The 26,833-nt window shown below is 40.3% G+C and overlaps 1 protein-coding gene across 6 annotated transcripts in view; it reads left to right on the top strand.

Annotated features, from left to right (window-relative positions):
* The window catches only part of NCKAP5 (NCK associated protein 5), a 417,071-nt gene extending 390,930 nt beyond the window's left edge, over nucleotides 1-26,141 (top strand). For all 6 annotated transcript variants that reach the window (XM_083865018.1, XM_083865017.1, XM_083865019.1 and 3 more), the window contains 2 exons: nucleotides 697-884; nucleotides 24,551-26,141. In XM_083865018.1, coding sequence (XP_083721144.1) covers nucleotides 697-884; nucleotides 24,551-24,832 — 470 coding nt within the window. In that variant the 3' untranslated portion in view covers nucleotides 24,833-26,141. The remainder of the gene's footprint in view (nucleotides 1-696; nucleotides 885-24,550) is intronic.
* The last annotated feature ends 692 nt before the right edge of the window (nucleotides 26,142-26,833 follow it).

Below are 26,833 nucleotides of genomic sequence, written 5' to 3'. Positions count from 1 at the left end.
AGGCATGGGAGGCAGACATTCTCCTAAGGCTGTGGGTTATAAGGCAGAGTTGAAGTTTGTGTAACAAGAAGAGTGAGGAAAAAGCTTAATGTTCACGTAAACATCTGTCTCCTGTGTGCTTTCATGAAGCTGCAGAAAATTCCCCTGGTTTTATTTTGTTCTTCTGAATGAGCTCTCAGCCTTGGACTTTGGAAACCAGGGCTTTATTCCTGATGTTGTTGTGCTACAGCAGGATCTAAAGCAAGAACCACTTTCTTACCTTACCTGTGTATTTTTTAAGCTGTTATATTCGTTAACTAAAAATGTAGTGGAAAGTGAAGAATTCCCAAGTACAGACAAACTGAAGTTTATGCTAAAGGAACTTAGCACATCTGCCATGTAAGTCTATTAAAAGAGAAGAACAAAACCTTGCTGCAAACAATTAAGTGGGAAGATCCCCCAAATTAACCACCTTGTCTATAATTTGAAAAGAAAGGAAATTAATTCTGTCTCGTACCGTCTCCTCCAGCTCAAACATTAAGTGTGAACACTCCCCTCTGTATGCATTGGAGAATTAGAAGGTAGTATTTTTAATGTTTCAATTGCATTGAATTTCAGATACCTTAAAAAACAATTTAAATACATTTAAAAATTGTAAAATTACATTAAAATCTATGTAGACTGTCATAATGATATTATCTGTTGCATCTCTTGCAGCTGTGCAGGAAAAACAAAGTCAGAGAAGGTCGTTTTTGGGGAACCCAATGTCGATTTTGGATTTATACCAACACAGTCTCTATGGCCATTTTGGAGAGGATGGACCTGAACAATTAGCACATTACAGTTTAATTGAGCAGCTGAGTGGAGCTTCCAGCAAAGACAGCAAGTGCAAGGAGAGCCCAAGTGTGAGTTACTGTAATTTCTAGATTACTTCTCATTTTGTTCACTATTATTTTTACTCCCCTTTTGTTTTTTCCCTCAGTATATGATTGATTACTAAAACCAAGCAGAGTTGAAAAAAACAACATGACCTGCAGAAGAGTAAAGATCTGAATATTTTTAGAACAGAATGTTACATTTGAATGCTCACCTGTCACAGAATTAGACTTACAAAATTGACAAGTAGAGACAGGCTAGCACTTGTACTCCACCATTAGTGAGGAGTTGAAATTTAAAGCCAGCAAGTAAACACAGATTTTATCTTTTAAGGCTGTTCCCTCACATATAATTAGATAGTTTATATAGAACAACATGTATTAAATGACTTAAAACTCCTGAAAATTCAAGTGAAATTATGCTATGGAAATAACCTGTCTTATGGTCTCTTTGAAGTCTTGGTGTCATCTCTGGAATTATAGATTTGATGGGTTTAAACATTATTTTGATGAAGATCAGTCCTGATCTGATGGGTTGACCTTGATGCTAAACAGAAACAAATTTGTTTTCTCCTGTTATTTCATGTGAATCCACTTCCTTTTCTGTGTCTAAAAGTGTTGAATTGATGTCACACAGTCTCAGCACCCCTGAAGAGGAACATTTCAACCTGTTGTTTTCCTCCTCTATTCTCGTGCCTTCTCTTCTCATCATCCCGCTCCCTTCCCTCTCTCCTTTGATCTAACAGGCCAATTTGTTTGAAAGTAGAGATACCCAGACGTGATCCAGTGTAATCATTTTGTCTCTGTGTTCAGTCTGTTTCCCCAGCTCTTCTTTCTAGACACAAGCTCTTCTGTTTCTCTCTGTAGCACTCAGCACATTTTGGGAGTATTGCACTGTAAACAAAGGTGGTAGCAGAAAATAAGGGATGAGCTGCTGGCTTGTAATTTACTGGTATAGTGCATAAATGAAAAATAATTCTTATCTCTTCCCAGACTCCAGTTTTCAGTTTCAGGAAATGACTGTGCCTTGCAACTTCAGAGGTGATTAACCAAAGTTGGTCTTAGAGCTTTCAGGAATCTGGGCCAAATGTACAGAAGGAATACTAAGAACAAAATGACAGTAGCCCTGTTTATTCCAACTCTGTTGGCATCAAAGTCCTGCTTAACTGAATATTAAATTGACCACAAACTTCAAAAGAAAAATCCAGAAATGTATGTGTCTCATTTCCCAGTCAACCCAATTTCATTAGTACCCAGAATATGATTCTACTTTAATATGTGTGGGTCATAGTACAAGGAACAATTTTAAATAATCTGGCTTCATGGTTGGGAAGAAAAAAAGGAAAAAAGGCAGCAGAAGGGTGTTAAAAAGGATATGTGCTGGAAAATAATTTGAGCACCCACTTAATTCCTCATCTTGAACATCCAGAAATTCATAGCTTAATTATGTGTAGGAGATGAAATATATATGTGTGCATATATATGTGTGTGTGTGTGTGTGTATATATATATATATATATATATATGAAAAAAATACATAAAAACCAGTTCTGCCTTCTGCCTTCTTCACTGCCTTCTGAAGGCCAAGGTCTTTTGCTATTAACAGAGCAATTAGATTAGGTTCCAGTATAGAAAAATGACTCAGAGTTGCATCTACTTTTAATTAATTCTTTTCATGTATTCCTTGTATCTGACATCTCTGCAATGTGCCCAATCAGCCTCAAAACCTAAAGAAAGCCCATTGAACTGGCCTGAGGATCCTGTAAAACTCCATCATTAAACTAATTGCATCAGGTGTAGCTCAGCCAGCACCAGCATTTTTCATGCATTATGTTGGGGAGCTCTTGAGTTTACTTTTTAAGGATCTGAAATAGCTCTCCAAACAGCACTGCCTCTCCCTGAACAGCAAAAGCTCAATAAAGCACTAGAGATTTCCCTGTTAGTATTAAACTCTTCAGAATGACAAATGAGAGGAAGTAACCACGAAGAGCAGGTTGCCCTGAACTCCTTGTTTGAACCAGCACAGCAGGTTTTTCTGAGCTGTAGTTTGTCCAACCCAAGAAGATCCACAGTCTGTTTACATCAGAGCTGTGTGATCTGCAACATTACCCACAAAAAGAGGGGGACAGCAGAGACAGAGGCACTTCTGGCCAACAAATTTTTTAAAAAACCCCCCACACACACACATATATATATATTTATGTATATATATAAAGATACATATAAATTTGGGAGGGAGAATAATGCAGCTTTCATGCAGAATATTTGGTATTTTGGAAAAGGAAATCACACAGGCTTTGAATTTAATTCCCAAGTGGCATTTGTCAAGCCTATTAAAAAAAAAACCAAACAAAAGATGTGTGTCAAAAAAGCGTCATGATGGGCAAAATGAGTTTATGGTGCTTGTCTGAAGAGCAAGTGTGCTGAGATAGTCTCTGAGGCCAATTAAATTGGGCTGTGCAGCTCCAGGATGGCAGTGGTTCAGGCTGGGGGCTCTAATGAGACAGTCAGGAAGCTCTCTCAGCCCAGACTTGTCATTTGATTTGTCTCCTTCTCAACCAATGCGTTTGCCAGCCTTGCCTCCAAAGTTTATACACAGCAAGTTTCATCAGCAAAAAAAGTCCTGTACAGGAGCTTCAGAAGAGAAAGAACTGATGGGCCATTACTGTGATGAAGGGACACTGCAAGGACAGTTTGAGGAATCAAAAAGGGCTTAAACAGTATCCTCGTTTATCCTTGTTACAGTCTTAAACAGTATCCTTGTTAAATTCTCTTGGCATTAAGACCAATTTTACATTACTTTCATTTTGACGTGAAAAAACGTTTTCTGAAATTGTGTCATCCTTTGGCACACTGCAGAATTTTGGATGAGAAAAGCAAATCACAATTTCAAAAAAGGAATAAAATGCATTCAATCGTTACCAGAAAACCTCCACTTAAATTAACAACCGTGGTGTGTTTTCCTCATGTGGGATTCTCCAGACAAGAAACATCCATTTTCACATGTGTCAAATGAATTACATTTATTTGAACAGTAACTCCTCTGATTTAATATAATCCATGCAGCACCTGATCTGAAGTCACTGCAGCCAGCCCATGGGAGACACCTCGTCAGTGAAACTTCACTGAGCCCTGCATCAAACAGCTGTTCCTATTCCTGCCACACTGGGAGTGCCCTGAGCACTTTGCCAACATTATGAGTGTTACCATATTTATGCAGTGAAAAAATCATTTCATATTTCATCAGTTAATTTACTGTTTTGATTTTAAAAGCTCAAGTGGATTTTTTCTTGCAAGAATTCAGAAAACAAGATGAATTTTCCTTCCCCAGGCCTATTTTTGATTAACATATTTTATACTCAAACAGGAACTACTAGGAAAGATAACTGAGTTGGTCAAAGATTTTATTATTTAATCATCCTTATGGTCCCAAAGAATTACGAAAAATATGTTTACCTCTCTGTCCTTAACCAATCATCACATACTTTTATTCTTTAATACAGCCCTCCTTGATCTCTTTTGTCCCTATCACTCAGTATAAGTCACCATCAAGGCTTGCTTGGGACTCAAAGCATGACTTGAGCACTTTAAAGAAAAGTTCCCTTATGGAAGGAGTTGGACCCATCAGAAGTTCCTAATTCCTCTTGTTTTCGCTCTCGCTGTGGCAAGATACATAAGAAATCTGACATTTCTGGCACAATTATCTTGTTAATTGCATGGGCACTTGGACTGGGGGACTCATTTAACAAAAGAGTCTTCTCTGTGCAATGTGAAGTTATGTTCATATCACCAGCAGAGTTTGGATGTGTGGAACAGGTGATTCATGAATGAGAACAAATCCTCGTGTCTGGAAATTCAAGTAGATGTTAGAGAGAGCTGACAAATACAGGCCAAGTAAAAATTAGAGATGTTGCTGCTGTTTAGGCTGCACTTACAAATAGGACTGACCTGGCAGCATTCCCAGATAAACTCAAGGATTTTACAGCTGAGTAAGCTGATTGGGAGTTAATGCTGTATGATTGACTTGTTGTGCTCACAAGCCTCCTATTAGCAGAGAGAATACCCACGAAAGGAAACAAGGCTGAGTCTGGTAATTGCACAGCACTTGCCATCCTCGAGGATCTCTGAGCATTAAGCTGATAGTAGAGAGGGTGTTCCAGCCTTGCTGAGTTACAGCATCACTTAGAGCAGCCCAGACACCTCTGCAGGCTGCACTAAACAAGAGTGAGGGGGAAATAAAGAAAGGCCTGAGCTGCTTCTCCTTGCATCTCATCTCCTACAGAGATCAGTAAGACTGGCAGCACAGTGGGTACTTTGCGCTGTTCACCTCTTTAGGCACATCCTGGAGAATGTGCCAGAAAAGTTTGTGTGCCTGATTCTCTGAGACCCTTTCTGGAGGTGCCTTGCTCTCTCTGAAAGAGGAAAGCTCTTTGGCTCTTGAATTAAGTCTCTTTTAAAAAGGGCTCTCCATGTTTAAATATCTGAAGTAATTCTGAGAAGACCATGTACACTCTGCTTTCACAGAGAATTAATTTTTTTCACATTATCAGATGTGATTAGGGAGAGATTCTGCTTATCATATGTGGAAAATCCTAAGATAATGATTTTGGTCCAATTAGCACTTGGGAAGAGCTGTATCCTAAGACTTTAAACTGGATTGCCCTGTGGAACTACTTTCCTCCTTTCCCCTGACCAGCAACTGCCTTATCCTGAATACCAGACTTTCAACTCAAAGTTAAAAATAGGAACATTGCCCCAAACTTTCCTCTGTGGGAAACCTAATAAAAATCAGCTATTACAGTTACCATCTGTATTTGGGAGAGTGAAACCACATCTCAGTGCACACTCTGGTGAGCACTAAATAATTGCTTTCCTTTTACTTTCATAACATGAATACCTGCAGCTGGGGCAGCCCTGGGTGATCTTTTGCTGGGGCAGCAGGATCTGTTTTGCTGTCTGTAAATTGGTGACACCAACACCTATGTCATGTTACAACTAGAAGAAAACAAAGAATGCTTCTGATGACCTTGGTCTTAGCTTGTTTTGTACAGTGTGTTACTGCAAATATAGAGTTTGAAGCAGCTCTTAAAAATTATTATACCAGAAAGTAATGGAAAGTAGAAGAGATCCCTTGTCAATAAGAGAAAGCATCTAATGGACTGGATCAAATGCAGAAATTAGGTGATAGTAGGTTTCTGTGTACTAATTGCATAATTTAGTTTACTTCATATCAAGCACAGAAACCTCACTTCCTCTTTGTTGTTTTTCTTGCCAGGCTTAAGGGTGAGGAAGATGATGATGTGGGGAGGGAATCAGCTTTATTGCTTTCCTAGCCCTGATGAACCTAGGACATTAAGGAAGAAACTGCCATTGTACAATCTGTAGATGGGAAGTCAGTCTGCAGTGTCTCATTCATCCATCTTTGGTGTTTTAAGATCGTTGCTTTTCTTCCAAGTAAAGAATGAATACAACAAATCATTGCATATATTTGGGGAGGGGATCTAGTGATGTAAACATTTGGTGGTATCAATACTCAGCACCACCATGGGATCCCTGAGCATGGCCTCGTGGGGACCTCTGAGCTGCACATTTCCATTTGTCAAAATTGCCTCAATAAGATTTTCCTACTGACAGGCTTGGGGCTGCAAGACTTCCTTTCTGTGTAATCAAAGGGGTTTGATTCTCAGATGAGTGATGTAATTCTTGTGCCATCAAAGCTGGGACTGTCTGAATAATTGCCCGAGTTGATGTAAGGCCCATTGTCAGGGGAATTATATAGGAGTATTTGACAATGTAAGTGACAAAAACCACAGGAGCATGGTCTGATAAGAAAGCAGATTTAACCATACCACCCATGGGAATAATAGAGAATTAAACATATTTTTTCTAGCCTAAAGTCTGATTTGCTCACGTTAAATTAGAAAAGGCTAAAACATCTGCAGACATCAATAGATCACTTGTATTTGCATGTTTTTTTCCTCTCCATAGGACAAGTTCACATTCTAAGATCTGCTTCCAAGCCTTATATTCCCAATGAGGTCTTTATGGTTTCTAATACCTTGCCATCAAAGTTGCCCCCAAAAAGTAAAGTTAAGAGACAGCAAAACAAGCAATTTGAAGCCAGGCTAGGCAGTCTTCTGGGACCAAAGCCTCACTTGACACACATCACTTGAGAGAAATGTTGTGCAATGTGGAAGAACATCCTTACAGCCAGCCTGAGGAACTGGCTTGGCAACAGTAAAAAGCTGCAGTTATAGGAGACTCATTTCTCTCCCTGTGCCTTCTAGGTGAAACTGCTGAGGTTTCTTATGCTGCTGAGAGTTTTAGTAAAAAATTATGCAATGGAGAGTGGCTCAGTAAGGAGGTTGATAGCATTCTCCATAACTTTCTTAAGTTTTTAAAAGGCTTTGGCAAGACAAAACATTTAGAACACAGTGTCCACCAGAGAAAATAACTTTTTTAATGGCATGCAAGGGACATTTTTAGGGAAAACATAACCCTAAAAAAAAACCTGGAAGCTGCTATCTGCTGAAGCAGTTCTGCTTCTAGCATTTAATGGCCTCAGTAGTTTTAGTACTGTGCCACCAAAGCCCATTCTGACTAGCCCTCCAGCTGGTATAAAGGCTATTTTATGTTTGTTTAGTGTATTTATGGGGATGGGTAGGTGGCGACATTTTAACTCAAATATCTTTTAGCACGTAGTTGTAAGAGTATTTGGGTACCAGTGTGAGGGACAGAGAGTCTTTGGCACAGGAGAGCAGGCTGTGTGGCATTTAAAACACATGGTGTGCAAGGCTGGCAGGAGAAGGGTTTGGATGTGAGTCTGAGAGAGGATGTGGAGGAAGTGGAAAGCAGGAAAGCCAAGGACTTCAGGCATCACTGGGCAGGAAGGTGCAGTTCCAGTGCCTCTGGCACAGTGTCAGCAAGTGCTAAACACTCCAATCACTCACAGCACCCAGTGAACTGTGCCTCTGTGGCTTGTCAAGTGCCAGATGCAGCTGTCTGGGCTTGTGATTTAAAGCAACAAACCAAGATGTCCTGTGGCCACAGCTGGAGCCTTGTGCTCACTGAACCCCTCTGGCACTGTAAGGAGGGGACAACTTTGCCCTTTCTGAGTGAAAGAACTTGATCACTGGAGCAGAAACCTCATATCCCACCATCTCAGCAAGTGATTCCAAGTTACAGAGAGAAGCTTGTCCTTTCAGCCTGCAGGAGCTGCAAAACCACGTTACACACTGGCCCAAATGTTGCAAAAATCCCTGCAGTTCATTTGCCAGAGTCCCTGAGGATCAGCCCAAAGCTGCTTGTGTGTGAGTGCCCAGAGCAGCACAGAGAGCACAGAACAGAACAGAGCAGAACAGAGCTGTGCAGAGCTGTGCAGAACCCATTTACAGGGAGTCTGCCCTGATGCCTTGGGAAAGCTGACCTGGAACAGAGACTGGGCAGAGCTAGAGAATAAAGCAGGTATTTATTGAAAGATCTTTAGGATATACCTTGGGCAGGAGAGGAGCCTGACCAGAGCTACACCCAAGATGGACTAAGAATGGTCACAAAATGGCTGACTGGTCACGAGATCTTATATTTTTATAAGTTGTGGTCCATTTGCATATTGGGGTTTAATTGTCCAGTTACAGCTTCAGGTTGTGAGGTCCCATCCTTTTTGTTCCTCCCTTAAGTCTACTGTTGTTTGTGCTGTTGGGCAGAAAGTTGTCCTTGGTCTTCAGCAGGGAAAGAATTTGTTTTGTCTCCCTACTCTGTGAAGAGAGTTTACCAGCACTGCATATGAGGCTCAGAACCACAGCTAATCAGCACAGAATCTGAAAAACGTGAAAGCTAAAACTTAAGGCATCAGCCCTGTCACAGCTCTGGTGGCCTGAGTACCCCAGGTCATTTCTCAGCAGGGCAGAGTAGCTGCAATCAGCAGGGTGTGGGTAGGACCCCAACACATTCATTCCCTGCCCACCCCCCTTGATTGCTGCAGACACATCCCCAGCACTCCAATGTCCATTTGCCTTTATAACTGGAGATTGCACCCAGATTTAATAGGCACAGGGGCTCTTAGGTGCAAGCAGGAAGATCCATTAGTTTATTAAGAACCAGAAGTACATACAGAATAAAAGTATCATTTGCTAGTGATTTCCCCAAGTGGAAGATGTTCTGGGCTGTTTTTCAGAGATTTGAGATGTGGACCTGATGTGCTTTGCAGCATGGCCCAAAGTGCACTCCTGTTTCTGCCATTTGAAACCAGGTGCTCTTCAGTCCCTATCTTTGGAAATAAAGCTGCAGGTTTCATTTCTCTCACTGTGGAGTAGGAATATTATCATAATACTGTGGGCCAAAATGAAATTCAGGACACATTAAAAGCAACAAATGATCAATATTAGTAAGCATGTGAGATAGTGTAGTTGTTGTAATGGTAGAACTTATATTAGTAATAAAAGAAAAAGCTGAAAAATAGATTGGATCCAATAAACATTGGATTGACTCAATCAAGATAAGAGCAGTAGGGCACAGAGAGTGTATTCAGTGAGCTGTTTGTTTTCTGAAGCTGGAAAATATTTTGACTCCAAGAGGACCATGTGATTAGCAGAGTTAAATGAGATGAATAATGCTGCAATATTCTTGTGAATTGTTTTTCCAGCTGAAACTTGCCTTCCCTATCTATAACAGCGATATGTTTTGCATAAAGCACTCAAACATCAGGCAGAGAAGGGTAGGAAATGTTTTAGTGTGAGAGTTCTGTACCAAGGAGAATACATGAGGAGTAAGTTACACAGATGATGGCAGCAGGAATTGTGGCAATATACTGAGAATATGTTGGCAAATTATTTCTATTTTTAAGACGACACTTTTTCTTTCCATATGCACACGACAATAATAGCCTAATCAACATGGTCTTTGAAAAGAAGGGAAATTTTATGTCAGATATTGACAAAAAACATACTGAAATAATTTTGTGATGTTTATAGTTTGTTCCACTAGCTGTTTTCCTTTGCCGAAAGTGATTTGTCTTTTATTGAAATGAGAAGTTATACTAGATTTTGTGCAGCGTGACACGTGGATTCTCTAAAACCTTAAGAAAAATATTCGTAAATATTCTTTGCAAGTTCAAGGTTCCAAAGTGTAATATTTTATCTCTTACTATATTTTTAGGCCCAAATACACGAATTTCAGGCTTTTGCAGCATTCATATTAATTTAATGAAAAGTAACGTTTGTATTTGATAGGAGAAACAAACATGGTATTTAGCAGATTTAGCAGCAATAAGTGACACAGGGAACTTTGGGAAGTCCACAAGGTGTAGTTACATCATTTAAATGTCTAATTATCCTTCACAAAGGCTAAGAGTGGTATAAGTTTCCATAGCACATGTCAGAGTCCTGCCAGCCTGAGCTGCTCATCAATCCATCAGTGACTGAGACACAGCCTGATGGCTCTGCCCCCATTAGTGCCACCTTCTCTCAATTCCTCCATCCTTTGCCTCTTCATTAATAGAGGTCACTAAAAATTTTGCCTACTGTAAAAAAACTGTAGCCTGAAGAACTTCCCTTAGCTACTCTAGTGTTCTCAGCAAATCAAACCCCAAGTGATTATTATCTGAAAAATTGCCAAACACTTTAAAGTGATTTTTCTGACATCCTATTACATATGCACATATCCTACGGGTTACTGAATGCTCTGTAAAGCAAACTGTAAGACAAGGCCTCAGATGGGTTTAGGAGGATGAAGAGTAAAGCAGAAGTGGGTGGAAAAGAAGAAATTAAATATGAATAGGGTGTGTTGCTGTGGATTATAAAATTAAAATGTTAACTATGCAGTAATAGTCTATGATATTTCTTCTACCAAAAAAAAAAGTTACTATATTGGAAGACTTGCTGGTAACATGTATAATAAGACAAAGAACAGATTTAAATGTAAAAGATTTTCAGACAATGCCTGAAACTGAAGAGCAGAAGCAGCAAAGCAGACAGCACATGCTTCCTGGTTGCTCTTGCAACCAGGAAAAATAATTCTCTGCAGAGACTAAGAGGAGACTTGTTTATGGCCTCTAATCAGTAAAAATAAAGGTCAGTTTTTTTTCAAGATTCTTTTCTTAATGGCTGTGCCTAAATGAATATTTAGACACTTCAGCTGCCCAGTTTTCAAAGGTGCTACAAATCTGTAGCTTTTGATTATATCTCTGACTGATTCATATTATTTGGATCCTGTGAAAATCATGGAGTTTATATAGGTGCTTGGAAATTGTTTTACACATTCTCCCTCTAACTGGCAGGATTTTGGTCAGTAACATCCTGCTCTGTGCATTGGCTCTGTGGGCAATGACATGGAACATCAGCAGACATTTCCCCCAAGTTAAAAGAAGGCCAAATACTGTGCATTTCTAATCTGGTCCTACTGTGTTCCCATTAAGATCATATCTTAATGAAATCCTTCACATTTTTAAATCCATTTCCTTATTGCATTTTCCATAACATTAGTGTATGGGCAACTGGAAAAAACTAAAATTTGCACTTGTATCATTTTACAGAATATTTTTACTATCACTATTATGGGAACATCATCCTATCTTTTAATGTTTCCTTGTGCCACTATGGCAAGCCAGGGTACAGAGAGCTCAACACTTCTAATACAGCATTTCTACGAATAAAATCCATTGTGAAAACGTGGAAGCTGTGTTATGACATCATTAGTGGCATGGTGTTGAAAACAGAGGCAGCAGAGCCAGCCAAGGACAGCAGCCACCATTTAGAAGATGTGTGATGTGAGGGCTGGAGCTTTCCTGAGTGACTGCTGGAGACTAAATTGTCTCTGGAGCTTCTGTTTGTTTGTGGCAGTTTCATCACTTTTGGTAATAGGAGCAGATGAAGTGTCTGGCTGGGCAGGAGATTTAGGTATGAAGGCATTTATTTTCTTGTCCTGTTCTACAAGGCAAATCCTGCTGTGTTTCTCCCTCCCATTCCACAGAAGCTGCCTGGCTGCCCAATTAATGTGCTTGGGAAGAGGAAAGGGGGATAAGGCTGATGTCACCCACTGGCGTCACACGCTCTGCTTTTAGCTCAGCGCTGTCCTTCTGTTCCTGTGAAAGTGTTGGGGAGCCCACTCTCTCTCCTCCACAGCCAGAAACTTTCCTACAAAGCAGGGACTTGGGATTTCAGCTATCTCGTGCCATTCCTGGAGGAGATATCTGTGGGAAGTAGAACTTTTGCCTCCGTATCCTGTTTCCCCAGTAGGCTTGGAGCCCGGATGTCAAAGGATAGAAAATTCCAGATTGATGAATGCAATGTGATGTGGGTAATTACCATTCATATTTACTTATTCATAAACCACTCAGAGTCCATAGGACACAGAGCATGAGGACAAACATCTCCATAGGCTCCATAGGCTCTGGACAGCACAAAACCCTGGGAGTTTACACAGGGCAGCCCAGTAGGAATGAAATCATCAGTGACCCCAACTGATGCCTCACAGCCTGCCTTGCTGCTGCTGGGGGCACCAGAATTTGCTAACCTGTGCTAAACCAATTCTGTGAGACAGTTGGGAGTTTAACAAATGTATTTCAAATTGTGTTTTGGAGGAATCTCAAGCATTGGGGGAACTGGTCATGTTCTGTTCATTGCAGCAGATGGCATCCCATTTGGTGTTTGTTAGCTTTGTTTGCAGCTCAATATTTTGTTTCTAGGGGAACTCAGTAAGTTAAATAATTTATCTCTCTAATGCATCAAGAGTCTGATCCAAACTCTACTAAAGTCAGTGCAAAACATTTGATTAACTACCATGTTCAGTGGATTAAATGCCAGGTTCTATATGCTGAAGAGTATTTCAGATGCTCCCTAGTGAGAACAATAGGTTCTTTCCATGGAGAATTTTTTGCCTGCAAATAAAAAAAAATAAATTCAAATACTGACAAAAAGCTTAACGGACAAGAGTGCAGGACTGTGGAGATAGGGATGATGTTCTGGTTGAATGTCCAAATTGCTAAGCCTCTCTTGCTATTAAATTCCCCATTTTAAAAATAAAGAATATAAATAATACCTTCCAGCTGCATTTGGAATTTAATCTAGCACTGTTAGCAGGCTGCTTTGAGAGCTTTGAAGGCCCCATAGCAGCTCTAAGCAAATAATCATTATCACTTAATATTCTCATCAAGCATTCTTGCTCAAGATGGGATCTTGCATTACAAGGGCTAACCATAAACACATTCCTCCTCTGATGAGGAATTTTCAGAATGTCAGAAGCAAATTCACACCCTGATCCTGCAAAGAGTTCAGCATGGGCAGAACTCCACAACCTTCAGCAGTCCTGCTGTCCACACGGACCTCCTAGACCCTCCCTGTGCATGGAGGAAAACTTTATTCCATTGTTATGAGTATTTGAATCCTGAATAATCTAAAATATTGAAGAAATCAACACTTAGAAGATTTTTTTTGTATTCTAATAAATATTAAATGCCTGCTCATTCTTGGCAACATTTTTTCAAATTATTCATTCACTAGTAGGGCCTGGCAACTGCTTTATTCTGTATCTTCATCCAGATTTTCTGTTTGTATCACCTTTGGGCATTCAAAACGTGAGTGTATATTAGCTGTACCGTGTGTCTGCATGAATTCCAGTTGTATTTTAGTCCTCCTAGTGGCCTATTATATTAACAATATTCCAATCTGTGGTTTAGGCACAGGAACATGTTCTCTATCACCAGTCTCTCACTGCAGTCGCAGCATTGATACTGCAGTAACACTTCTGCATTGCTAAGGTCAATAAATCTCCTAAAGCATTTGTCCAACAGATCCAGTCACTTCACACATTTCTCTTTTCATACAGAAATTGCAGTGAAATCAATGCTAAAAACCACTACATTATTCTTTTCCTGCAGGAAGCCCACTGTGGGAGCAGGAGCCAATGCTGCTTCTTCACACCAAATGCCTTCTTCAGTCATACCCAACAGAGGTTTTCTCACAGCCAGACAAGGGGGGTCAGAACCCACAAACCCAGAGGTTCCAATATATCTTTTCACCCTGCCTTCTTTCTCTAAAAAAGCCTCAAAAGCCTTGCCAAAATATCACCTCACAGCCAAGGAAGAGCCTTTTACAGCCCAGGTGGGCTCAGCACAAACAGTTACCACCCTTTCAGGCCCTGTTAGATGCTTAACCTGAGCCTTGCTGGTATGCAGGGAGGCTGAAGGTGGAAAGGCAAAGGAAGGTCTGCCCAGCACTTGTCCTTGAGTTTTCTGTTTTGAGGCTGTGCCCCTCACACAGAGTTTGCAACCATTAATGCTCCTGCCAGATCCCAGTGGGAGACATTCTGTATGCCTGGCTGAGCCACGAAGTAGGATAGAGCTGCTCATGACCAGAAACAGATGTACTCGTTTCTAAAAGATGAAGTAAACACATCTAAATCCATAAATTAACTAAAATTCCCCTCGGATCACAGCCAGATGATATGCATGTTAATCAACATGGATATCACTGCTTTGATTCAGTGAGGAGGCAAGTTCAACATTTATAAATCTCCTGGCTGTAGGAGCTTCCATCTGTAGCTGTGGTCATCTTGGTGCCCAGAATTGCTCTGCTTAATTCTAAATTCTCATTTCTAATAATTCTAATTCCTGATTCTCCTTATAATAGAGAAACAGTGGGTTTTTTCTGAGCATCCTTTAGAGTTAAAAAAAGGACTATCACCTGCCATCAGCATTTAGGGCATAAATTACCTATTCTCTGCACATACCCCAATTTTGTACACACAGAGTAGGTGTTTAAGAGTGTGAATGGCTGGCCCCAGTGTCAGGAACAGCCAAAGAAAACTGCAGGGAAGGGACCAAAGATCCTACATCCCAGTGGGCACCTCCCCATGACCATGTACATGGGAGCATTGCTGACATCCCTCCCTCCTCAGCACCTGCAGCTCCCGAGGGTTTCCCCAGGAATCCAGGAGCTCCAGCCAACAGGCCTGGGATGGAAAACCTGTCCTGCAGCACATCTGAAACTCAGCTATTAATTTCTTAGCTTTTAAATTGCATTTTTTTCCGTGATTATCTTCCAAAAAGGTTTTTCTAAATTCTTGATTAATTTTTGGGTTGGCTATTTACTACAGTGTTTGGTTAACTAATTCATGTAGTTGTTTATAATTATTGCCTTGCTATAAAATCATCTTAATAGGAGGTTGGGGTTTTTTTTGTTTTCTTTCCAGTAGAATAACAAGTTATTTTATTATTCAAACAAGGCTTACTTCCTGCTGTTTTCAATAAGATTTTTAATAAATATGTAAATTTAAAAATTAATTTACTGCATACGTTTGGCAGCATGATTCTTGAACTGACAAAAGTTTGATGGATTGTAAAATTATCCTCCATAAAAATCATCAGTCACAGTAAACAGAATTTATCAGCCTCTGGTAATTCTACAGCTTTTTCTTCATCTTATCTCCTGTTAGGAACTCACTTAAAATTGATTATAATATAGTATGTTTCTAGAAACGTAATTCATTCATATATTAATTAGATTTTAGGTTAATATCCCATCATGGAATAGGACATGAGCCAACAGTGTTTTCCAGTTGTTGCAGACCCGCAGTAGAGAACCCTTGATTACTGTTCCCATGTGGTTTAACCGCCAGGACTAATCACTAATCAAATTCAAACAACATAAAATGGAACATCCTTCATAGCATTTATTTTCTAGCTGACTTATACTATAGGCTTTTTATTGATACAACTTGCTGTACTGAAATGAACTAAAAATTGCAAGAGAGGATTTATCCTTCTACTTTAATTTGGTTCTGCAGCCTGTGCCTGAAACTCTGTCTTGGATTTCTGTGCGTGTTGTGCTGCTGTCCCTGAAATACTCTGCCCTACAGCAGAGATAAATTGTTTGCATAAATTTAGAAAGGCCATGTAAATAACTGTACTGTTATGTAGGATTTGATAGCAGATGAACTTAAAACATAGGTTTCCATCTGCAATTCATGCTCTGCTTGAATCAGTGCTGAAAACCGTGCAGCTCAGAACATCAGCTGGAGAGGTGGCAAGTGCAGTCATGTAACCAGCATCATTATTTGCATCTACCCTGTCCCTCTTTTCTTTGATGACAAAGGAACTTGTCTAGTCTCATTGCACAGAGTCAGAGAACAGTGTGCATGTGTTTCAGGCTGCTAAAGATTTTCTGGGACGGCAGCCTGGGCTCTGCCCTCTTCCCCTGCTCCTCCAGGAGCACTTACCCCAGTGCAGGACTGCCCAGCCACAGCCTCTAACCCTCACTTAGGGAAGGTGCAGAGGAGGGCACACCTAGTGGGTTTCATTAGTGCCTTTCAGAAGTCAGGTGTCACAGAAAGGGCAGTGGGTTTTGGTTGGAATCATTAGAAGTAAAAAATCACCATTGTGTAGGGTTGATTAAAATCTGTAGTGGAAAGGGAAATATCAGCTTCAGGCTCCTAAAATAAACTATGTAGTTGGACTGGGGTTTAAGCATGCTAATTCAGAATTTTTTAACAATGAAGAAGACCCTGTTTCCAAATCTAAAATTTTGACCTCTCTATTCCTGGTGAGAGCTTGGAAGAGCTTTAATTCTGCTGTGTGTGGATACGAAGGCTCCCCCTGCAGTGGCCGAGCATTCCGGTCGCACAGAGGGGAACTGATGGGTCTGGAAAGATTGTTTGTCTCTTCCCAAATTTCCTTCCTCCTCAGAGGCTAAAAATAAAAAAAAAAAAAACAACACCTATTTGCTGTGGAACTCACTCCTTTGTTTAAACTACATCCCTGAATCATTTTGAGAACTTGCAAGAAAGGACAATCCCTTTCCTTCCTCTGCATGTCTTGCAACAGAGATTCACATTCATGGAACTCTCCCCCAGACAGCAGAGCCCTCTTAATGCCCATAGCAAGCTTCAGAGCTGGGAGAATCATTTCTACATGTTTTTGTCATCCTGCTGATTTCCTTTTGACCCTGCCACGTAATCTTGCTTCTTCTGTGGTTGGACTCAATGATCTTAAAGGTCTTTTCCAACCTAAACAGTCCTGTTATTCCATGATTCTCTTTTTACTGCTTCTGTCTTTTTACCCACAGGCCAGCTGGATGGTCATAGGCTATAAATCTAGTCCAGTACACAAAAGACTAGTGAGGAAAATCATTACCCACTTGCAATTACCTTTTGCAGTACAGTCTTGGAGTGCAATTCCATTTTCCCAATTCCAGTATTCCAGGTGAATGACACAGACATTACAGGCCAGGAGCTGAGGCATCACTAGAGAGAGGGGGGATAAGTGTCTTTGTAACTACCAAAATGTATTGTCTTATTCAAAAAAAGCCAAAGGTGGAAGATGAAGACAGGTAAGAACACAGCTAATACTCAGGAACAGTAGTCTGAGAATAGTTCAGCCATACAGAAAAAATTACTCTGATTACTGAAAATGTCAGTGAGATTATGTTATATGAGTACAATCCTGCATTTACTGAGTTGGAGAGGATTTTTTATCATCAGTCAAATGGGAGATAGAACCTATCTCTTTAAGAACTGCATTTGGTACTGGATTAAAAAAAAAACAAAACAAAAACAAAAAACAAAAAACAAAAAAACAAAACAAAAAAAAAAAAAAAAAAAAAAAAAAACCACCACACAACAAACTTTGAACTATACTTTTTTCCCCTCCTGTATTCAGGTCTGTGTAAGTATCCCAATTTAAAAAAAGAATCAACTAAAGCTCTAGTCTAGGATAAAATTGGAGCCCTTTTTTTGTATAAAGGCCCTTCCTTATTAAAACAATCTGCCATGCTTTCATCAAGGTAAGGATAACTACTTTCATTCAGTAGGACAAACCTCTGTATATTTAAATTCTGTGAGGTGAAATACAGTCTGATGAAGACTGAAGCAGTGAAGTTATTAAGGGCTGCATAGTTCCAGTACCATTGAGTTATCACTGACAACATAACCCTTCACAGAATTCTGTCAAGGAAGAGTATTAACCTTCAAATGGTTAAATCAAGTTCAATAATTTTGTCACCAATCTCACCTTTCAGCCTGACTTTTCTTCACTGCCATTTTTTTTTTCAATCAGTAGAAAATCAGAAAATTTCTGCTATTTAACTCCCTTTACAAGTAAAGCTAAAAAGATCTCTGAGAAGTTAAGTGAATCCTATACATCTCTTGTTCATTTTCAGTCCATCAGGTTCTAAAAACTGAGTAACAGCTTCCTTTCTCACCATGGATATTTCTTCCTTAATGCCTTGTGGTGAGCTTCTGATTGCACTAGGCATTGCTTTTAGTGGGTAGATTCCCTCTGTGAGAAGCAAAATTGGTGATTCTGCCAATGTGAACAGAGTGAGGCTGTGCTTTGCCTTCTGGAGAAACTACTGGTGTTTAATTGCTTTTCTTTTTAATGCTTCGCCTCAACACACTTGGCTGAGCACCAGCACTGTTATCATTTTCCAAGGTATTGCCACTTAGAATTGTATTTTCTTATTCCTTTTTAAATAATTCCTTTTTTGTCCATGCAGAGTTGATGCTGCCAGTGGCCATTCTGTGGCACTATGACAAAACATTCAGTTTGTGCCATTGACTTTTACCTGAACAGAAGGCAAAAGGTCTGAAAATTCAGACCTCAACATCCTGGTTTATTAAATTATGCAGAAGTTCAAAGAGGGTTGGTATAAACCTAATCAGGTCAAACAGTCTTGTCATGTCAAGGAAATATTCATGTATGAGGATGGTAATCTTGGCATTAGAATGCTGAATGTACTGAGTCATCTCATCATTTTATGAAAATTATGCTTTTGAAAGCATAAGGCCCAATGCACTAAACAAAATTCTTTTATCTCCTAAACCACACAAGAATTCAAGCTGTAGACAGCAAAGTCTCAGCTCCTCAGCCACCTGTTCATTAGGCAGTTCTGTTTTGTCCAGACCTGCAGCTATGAACTGTACACAGCTAATCAGCTGGTTCTCCTCTAAGGTAATTCACTTACAGTTCAGGACCATGAGAAATGCTTTCCTTGTGGTACTAAAATATACTTGTAGACTTTTATACTGTGAAATACAGGAGGTAAACTTTAAATACATTGTCATTGTTACATTACCCATAATGCCATCAGGGGATGATGATGCATACCATGTATATCTGGTTTTCCTATCAAGTGCTGAACAGACTAATCAACTTAAAAATGTTTCCTAGCAATGCATTTTTTCCCACAAAAGAAGCTGCCACTTATGGTTTATTATGGAAATCTGATGGTGTGCCTCTGAGAATGTCATTATCTGCTACAGAAAAATAATTTGGGGATTTCTGTTCAAGTAGAAAAAAGAAAAATTATTTCAGAAATTATTTTACTGTCAGTCCAGAAAATAGATGAAAGCTTCTGACAATGTACAGTGGAGAGCAAGGCTTATCTTATTATTTAAAGTTATGCTTTAAAGAGAAAGAAGTTCAAACATCCCATTTATAGCTGAGCTGTAATGCAGCAGAGGTCACGCAGTTACAGCTTTCACCTTTTGTAGTTTGCTGGATGTGGCTGTACAACTATTTTCACTGCAGAGTATTACTTGTTCACCTGATGTTCAATGAGATCTGGAGGTAGTTCACTTTGCACAGAGAGCCTGCATGGCATTCTGTCCTGGCTGCAGGACAGACAGCCACTACCCAACCCTTTTCACGGGACACTTTCTACTGCAAACAGCTGTATGACACCAGAGAATTCAGGGAGAATTGTACTGGTGAGACCAGCACACCTCTGGTCAGAAAACTGCCCTGTATCTCCTTGCACCTGCTCTGCAAGAAGCTGTGAACATATTTAAAATTGTCCCACTAAACAGGTTATGTATGAGCAGCCTGTGTACTGCTGCAACAGCATATCCCACTTAGACCCATGGTGTTGTAAATAGAAAGCAGTTACAGGAGTTAGAGGATATCTAAATTGGAGGAACTGTGAATTTAAAATAAGTAGATGCTCCTGGGATCAAGTTTACCCTGAGCATATGCAGAGAAAGTATCAAGCAGTTTTTAAAATGTAAAAATCTAGAAAATTGTTTTTCCTCAAAATAAAGTTAGGAGCAATAACTAAAAAAAAAACAAAAAGGAACATACTTTGTATCTTCTATTAGAGATCAGATCTGAAATGAAAGACCTTGAGTTATACAATTAAGTATTGATTTTGTTGATCTATGTTTAATTCTCATAGCAATTTTGTTGTTTTTACCCAATAGTGTTCTGCAGTTATACTTCACTTGAAGCGAGGCCCTTCTTACTTTTGTGTTAATCTAAAAACTAAATTGCCCAATGCATGAGAGACATAAATAAAGTTCATTTTATTTCTTTTTGTAACTGATTCTGAGCTCTTTAAAGTGCTGGTTAACTAAACTTAGACAGCTGGAAAATACATTTATCCTGCAGAATGGTTCACTGCTATTTCTGGGCTCTGGCAGGACTTAGAAGCATAGCCTGATCTCCAGATAATCAGAGCTTGTGTGTGTTACCACACTGAAGAAATGGCTTTGCTGCTGCTTTCCTTCCTGCACACGAGTGTGGGGTCCTTTGTGAACCAGCCCCTCCTTCCCTGCTCCTCCTTCCCACAACACCTGAGGAATCTTTGTGCCATTCAGAAGGGCTGCAGTTCTTCCTGGTCCTTGATCACACAGCTCCGAAAAGCCATTCTGCCCACATGTAACCTCTCATTTTTACAGTTTGTAGAAAACCTAATTTGATGTATTAATGTAGAAATAACACCTATTTATAATGTATCAGTGTAACTGCAGGCTAGTTTTGTTTTCCTAATTTGCTGTGCTTGAAGTGACATGCCAGATTTTATTACATCATTAATGGGTTTTAGTTATTCCCTTTAGGATGTTGCCAGCAAGGAAACATTATTCTGATTCATGACTCATGGGTTTATTTAAAAGTGATGTGGCTCGTGATGAATGCCTGTGTATGTCGGGGAGAGTTTCTCCTCTTCTGACAACTGGTCACTGTTCTCAGGTGGTGCAAGGCACCCCACACTGGGCAGGTAAGAAACTCCAGCTGTGGGAATCTCTTCATCTGTACAATGGAGTAGACAACAAATGCTCCCTTGTACCCTAAGGCCATAATGGGGCAGATTTTCCATACAAAAATAGGATAAGTAAAACAAGCTTAACCACTGATCTGCTTTAGGGTGATGGGCCAGAGCTCTTACAGGGGCACTGTGAAAACTACAGTTCCTGTCTGCCAGTTGAGCCTTTTTTTCCTGTTATGTGTCTCTTGTAGACCAAAATCTCTGACTACGTGTTTTTGTCTTTTCCCTTAATTGATACTTAGGAAAATATACAAAGTCCATGGCAAATGCAGCACTCACCTGGTTCCCAGAATAGATCAGAATAATAAGCAGCAAAGTCAACACTTTAAGGCACTTTAAGGAACGGTTTCAACCATTACTACTGAGAAGGATCCTGTGTAAGAGCAAGAAAATAGTCCCATCTTAGCTCTTGTAGCAGCACTGAGCAAAATCATGGAGTCTTTTTCTTTGCTGTGGTGACAAAGTCCCCTGTTCACTGGGCAGAAAGCCCCTCCTGACAGAGTGATCTGACTGGAGAGAGCTGACTGGAAGCCATGACTTGGGGGTTAGGTGCTCTCTACACTTCTTACCAAATCTCACCACTTCTCCTGGGTGTAGAACACACCTGCCTCACGTTCCACTCTGCAGAAGCAGCTGCTGAGACACATTAATGCAGCTCTCAGATGCATTAATGAACTAATTACTTTAAAATAAACAATGCTAACGTCTTTGGGCTAACCCTTGTTCTTTGTTAGAGCTGTGACTCTGCTGCAGTCAATAGCAAATCTACACAAAAAAACCCAAAGATACTGTGTAACCACATACACACAATTTATCCATCAAATTCTAACAATAGTTGCTTTGCTTTTGCCTTTTGTTTCATCTAGCAGCTTTTGAGACTGCTGTGAATAATAAGAAACTTATTTAAGCATGAATCTAAATAAATACTCTTTGGTAATTTTTTACAAATTGTATCTATAGTAACTAGAGAAAAAATTCTTAACGTGGGTTGACATTTCTGTTCTGACACAAACCAAGGTTAAAAAATGACCAGTGACTTTTCAGCTCTAGGAATAATTGTGTTATTGCCAGAGAAAATGATCTGTTGATTGTGCAAATTCTAACATTAATATCTCTGGTTAAAGTTTTGGGTTTGCTTATGAACTTTCTTCTATTAAAGAAAGAAGTTTCAGGGTTAAAGAAAGGAAGTTTCAGGGGTTTTTGCAGAAGGATGTAGCTAGGCACTAGGACACCTAAAAAGGACAACTCTATGTCCCAAAAATACCCATAACTTATTTCTGTTTCTTGTTTTGGCAATAAATTTTGCTACCACTGTTAGAATTAGTTTTCCCTTTAAGCTCTGATGTATTTTAGGTGTGCTGTTCACTACCCAGGATCTTTTGCCAACAGGTTGCTCTGATGGGCTTCAGTTCGCTTCAACTTCATGATTCAATGTTTTAGCTTAAAATTTGTAGAGTACTTTTATTCCCTGAAGTTTCTCTAATGTACTCTATAAATTAGAATCTAGGATGTGATTAAAGTAGGATTTTAGCCTAGCTTGTGCTTGGAGGGTATAAAAAATTATTGATACTGCATATATGCAGAATATACCAATGAATTGAGTCTGGTCTGTCCTGAGGTGTAAATCCATCCTTCAGTAGGATTGCCAAAATCCTCCTTTGATTGTGATGCTTCACCCAGACTGCTCTGTCCTGCAGATTCTCCAGGTGTCTGTGCTCCTCCTGCCCAGGAGTTCAAATTGGCTCCATTTGAATCAATAAGAGTTTTATCGTAGGCCTTACTATCTCCAGTATTGAGTCCTGCAGTCCCGAGTCTGTGCTAACTAGTCACATTCAATTTATCTAAAGGAAGGCTGTGAAGTGGGGAAATTAAAGACAAAGAAACATCATTTAGTTTGTCATATAATAAAGTGTTTTAGGCTTAGCACTCTGAAAAGCAAAAAGAGTTAATGTGTGTTATTGATGCCATGGCTGAGAATTTTCTCATCTGGCCTACAGAGAAGTGAAACAGCTTTTTCAGTATTTCGAATAAGGGCAAAGGGAAGAACATTCTAAGGTGAAATTGTGAAAATTTTCTATTATAGGGTCCTAAATTTGTGTTCATTCCCATTTCCAAGGGTTATATTCCTCTATCTCAGAAAACATTTTAATTATAGATATTGAAGACCTTAGTTTTAACTGTCATCTAAAATTAGAATCCAACACAACGTTCCCTAAAACCTTTTAGACTCAAGATTAATTAACGCACCAAACAGAAAATGTTCATTTGCTAAGACTTCAGGATCTCCTGTTGCTTTGCTTAAGTTTGTTTGAAACATTTTCCAAAAATAGTAATCTAAATCCATGCATTGTCATCTTATGAAATGTGACAAGATCAGAGCAAAAACAATCATTGGACTGGCATTTCAATTTTTATCTAACTGGCTATCAAAACAAGCAATCAAACTGTAACAATTTGTCTTCCTCTTGCCAAAGATTTCCAAGGAGAAACAGCACAGGGTGCACAACATTTGACTGACTTAAAGCTTGAATTCTTCAGAAAATTCTAAGGACCCTTTACAACTGCACATGTAATGACCCACAGCATCCACACACCTGCCCAAGCCATACCTTCAGTGTGCTTAAAATGCCATCTCATTTTCTAGCTAAACAAAAATATTGATGCCTTGGATTTGCAGTAATTTACTGATTCTGTCCTTGCCATCTGATGGCACTACCAAAAATGAGGAATGGCTTTGCACTCTGATGGCATATTTCAGAATGTTTGAGTCTTATCTGCCCAGGAGGTTATTGAATGTTGATTGTGAAATGCTGAATGCTGTCCCATATTTCTCTGGTAATATGATCTGTAAGCAGAGTTACTTACTCGGATTTTGAAACACTCTGTATATAAACAGCAGGTCATTTTTATTGAGCTGCTCCCTACACAGTTCCCTAATGATTCCTTGGTCAGATCTCTGATTGAAAATACCAGTAGCTGACAAAGGGATAAAACTACTCTGGTACAATCCTACTGTGTGTTTTTAATATAATGTGCTAATACATTGTCCAGTGTTCCCACAGAATTACACCACTTCTCTGAGAAGGCCTGGCCAATATCTGATTGATTCTGGTCTGTGGGGATGGGCCCAGTTCACTGTAATTTCCTGTCTTGTTGCTTTCTTGTCTATTAGAGAGGGTTTGGGTTTGTGGAAATCAATAGGCTTATATATGCAAAATGTGAGGCTATTCCCTAGCAAGTTTTCATTTGCATCCTTAATTTATGGAAAATGCTGTTTTCTCCTCTGCACTTTTTTTTTCTTTTTAAACTCTGCTTAAACAAATACCTATTTAAACATACCCCCCAAAGTATTCATGCAGGAGAAGATCCAAATTACTGTGAGGATGCTGGAGATGTTTAACCTGTGCATAACCAGGGTCTGCTACTTAGGGCATTAATAGCACTTGAGTGTTACATAGATGGAGTCCTATTTGCCTCAGCAGAATCATTCAAGTTATGATTTATCCCAAAATGGGCAGTAATGTTCTATTTAACCATAACAGTTATTTAAGCATCTAACAATCTATTTCCTCCCACCCTGTGAACTTTGGAAAGACGGTAATTAATGGTGTACAATAGGATAACTTTTTAAGGAATATGCTTTTAATATTTCCCTCACTTTTGCAGAAAACGAAGCAAACCGAAGAAACAAAAGAAGATTCCCAGAACAGAGGATCTAAAATTTCCCTGGAGTCTCTCAATAAATTTAACAGCAATAATGTACTTTTATTGGAAAAAGAGAAGAACTGTCTGAACAAGGTTGAAGGACAGAAGGAAGAAAATGGAAAGAAAGAAGCAGCATCCTTGACCAGCTCGGGTCGGCAGGACGTGGACAATTTGGAATCCTTGAGCGACTCCCTGTACGACAGTTTCTCCTCTTGTGCCAGCCAAGGCTCCAATGACGTTTAGGGACAATTCCCAGCAGGCTGCAGCCTGGCATGGGGCTGAAGGTGAGCGTGGAGTGAGGAGGGAGAGGAGACTGTGTTTGAAAACTCCCCCTGGAGCTCCTGTGCTCACCCCAGGGTGTTGTGGCCTCCCAGCACACAGCAATAAGGCAGGGCAGTGTCACGGTGCTGCGTGGGACTCAGCACACCCAACACAACAAACAGTCTTAATTTTGCACTTTTGTGAATATTTGTACAGTTGTAAATACCTTGGGAAAATATATTTGTAGGGATACACGACAGCAATAAATATTGAATTGGTGCTATGCTCCTGTAATGGCAGATTACTAACTTAAAGAAATTGGTGTTAATATTAACAAGAAAAGCTGGTAGATTTTTTTAAAAAAGAGTTATAATTGTCCTAGTCTTAAAACTGTATGTAGAAACACTGCATTACCATAAACTTGAGCCTGCCAGATTATCTTTAATAAACTCTCATGGACTCCCTTTTAGAAAACATATTTTATATTTTCCTTTTAGTGCAATTCCACACAGGTATTCTAGGGAAAGATGCATTTCAGTTATAACTTCGCAACAGGTGTCTTATTTCAAAAGGGTTTTGACTTTTGACATGGCAAGAAAATGAATAGATTAAAAGGCCTGATACTGCTGGCATTGGCTTCATCAATCATGCACATAACTGTTTGAAAGATCAGGGTCAAAGCAATTCACTGCTGACACAAACAGGAGTCTTGTAGGAATGAGAACTACATAAACCCCCCTGTACTTCTGTCTGCAACATGGGTTTTCAACTTCCACCTCCTCTCATTTCCCATCAAATTTTGAATGTACCATACTGTGTTTTCTTTTCTAGTCTCTGGTCTTAAGTAGATTCTGAACACTAAAATTATTTTTTAAAAAAACAAAACAACTCCTGTTTGTGACACACTAAGATGTTGGTGCTAACCAGTACTAGTTTAAACATATCTTGAAGTGGGGGGATTGGCCTGTATTGGGTGTTTTTTGTTTTTTTTTCTACAGAGGTTGTTTATATGTAAGGGAGAGTCTATTTCAAAGGTTCTGTGTATTTTTTCTAGATGTGAAGTATTTATAACTGCTTTTTGTACAGCGATTGTAAACTAGATATATTTGGGGTATTTCTAGACTCTACAGTTTCTTTAGCACATGCTTGTTACTCTTCGAAATATTGTACCACCAGTGTTAATATTTTGTGCAATTTGTTATATTTTAAGTCATTTCTGCCGTAAAACTCGCATCGTCTTTTTCAACTTTTAAGAAATTTTCATTGAAACATCTTTCGTAAATAAAACTTCTCTTGCCTACCGGTGCCTGCTGGGGGGGGCGCGGTTTTGGGAAGGGGATGCTGTGACAGCTTGGGGGTGCAGGGCTGGGATCGGGGGTACCCACCGGCCTTCGGAGAATCGTGACACGGCGCTGGTAAACAGCGAATTTGCCTTCATTAACTCTTCCTTGGAGCAGAGCTGCGAAACGATGGCTGGGAAACAGCTTGGTTATCCGGAGAGGAGGGGACCAGCAACAGAGACGGTCCCACAGGGAGGATGCTGAGCGCAGCACCCGGGGCTGCCCTGCCCTTCCCTCCCCTCGGGCGGGCCCTGCCCTGCCCGGCCCTCGAGGGCTCCCCGCCGCCTCATCCCGCCCCATCCCGCCGTGTCCCCGCGGAGGAGGCAGGCAGGCTCTGCCCGCTGCTTCGGCACGTACACACCGCGCGTTCCCCTGCTCCGTTCTGTTCCGCTCGAATTCCCTTTTCGGGGGCCGGGAGGAGGGAATGGCGGGGCCGCGCCTCCCCTCGGTCCCTCCCGGGGCTGTGGGTGCTGCGGGGTGTCTGTGGGAGGCGAGGGACGCCTCAGAGCGGGGCCCGGCCACCGACGCGCTCCGGCTGCCACCTGTGGGTCGGGCGGGCGGGCGGGGACACGGCGGGGCCGGGGCGGGCTCCGTGCCCGAGCCGAGGAGGGAGGAGGGCGGGGATGGGATGGGATGAGCATCC

Source organism: Zosterops lateralis, assembly GCF_965231275.1.
Source record: "Zosterops lateralis genome assembly, chromosome: 7".
Lineage (NCBI taxonomy): Eukaryota > Metazoa > Chordata > Aves > Passeriformes > Zosteropidae > Zosterops > Zosterops lateralis.
This window is presented reverse-complemented; position numbering and strand designations above follow the sequence as displayed.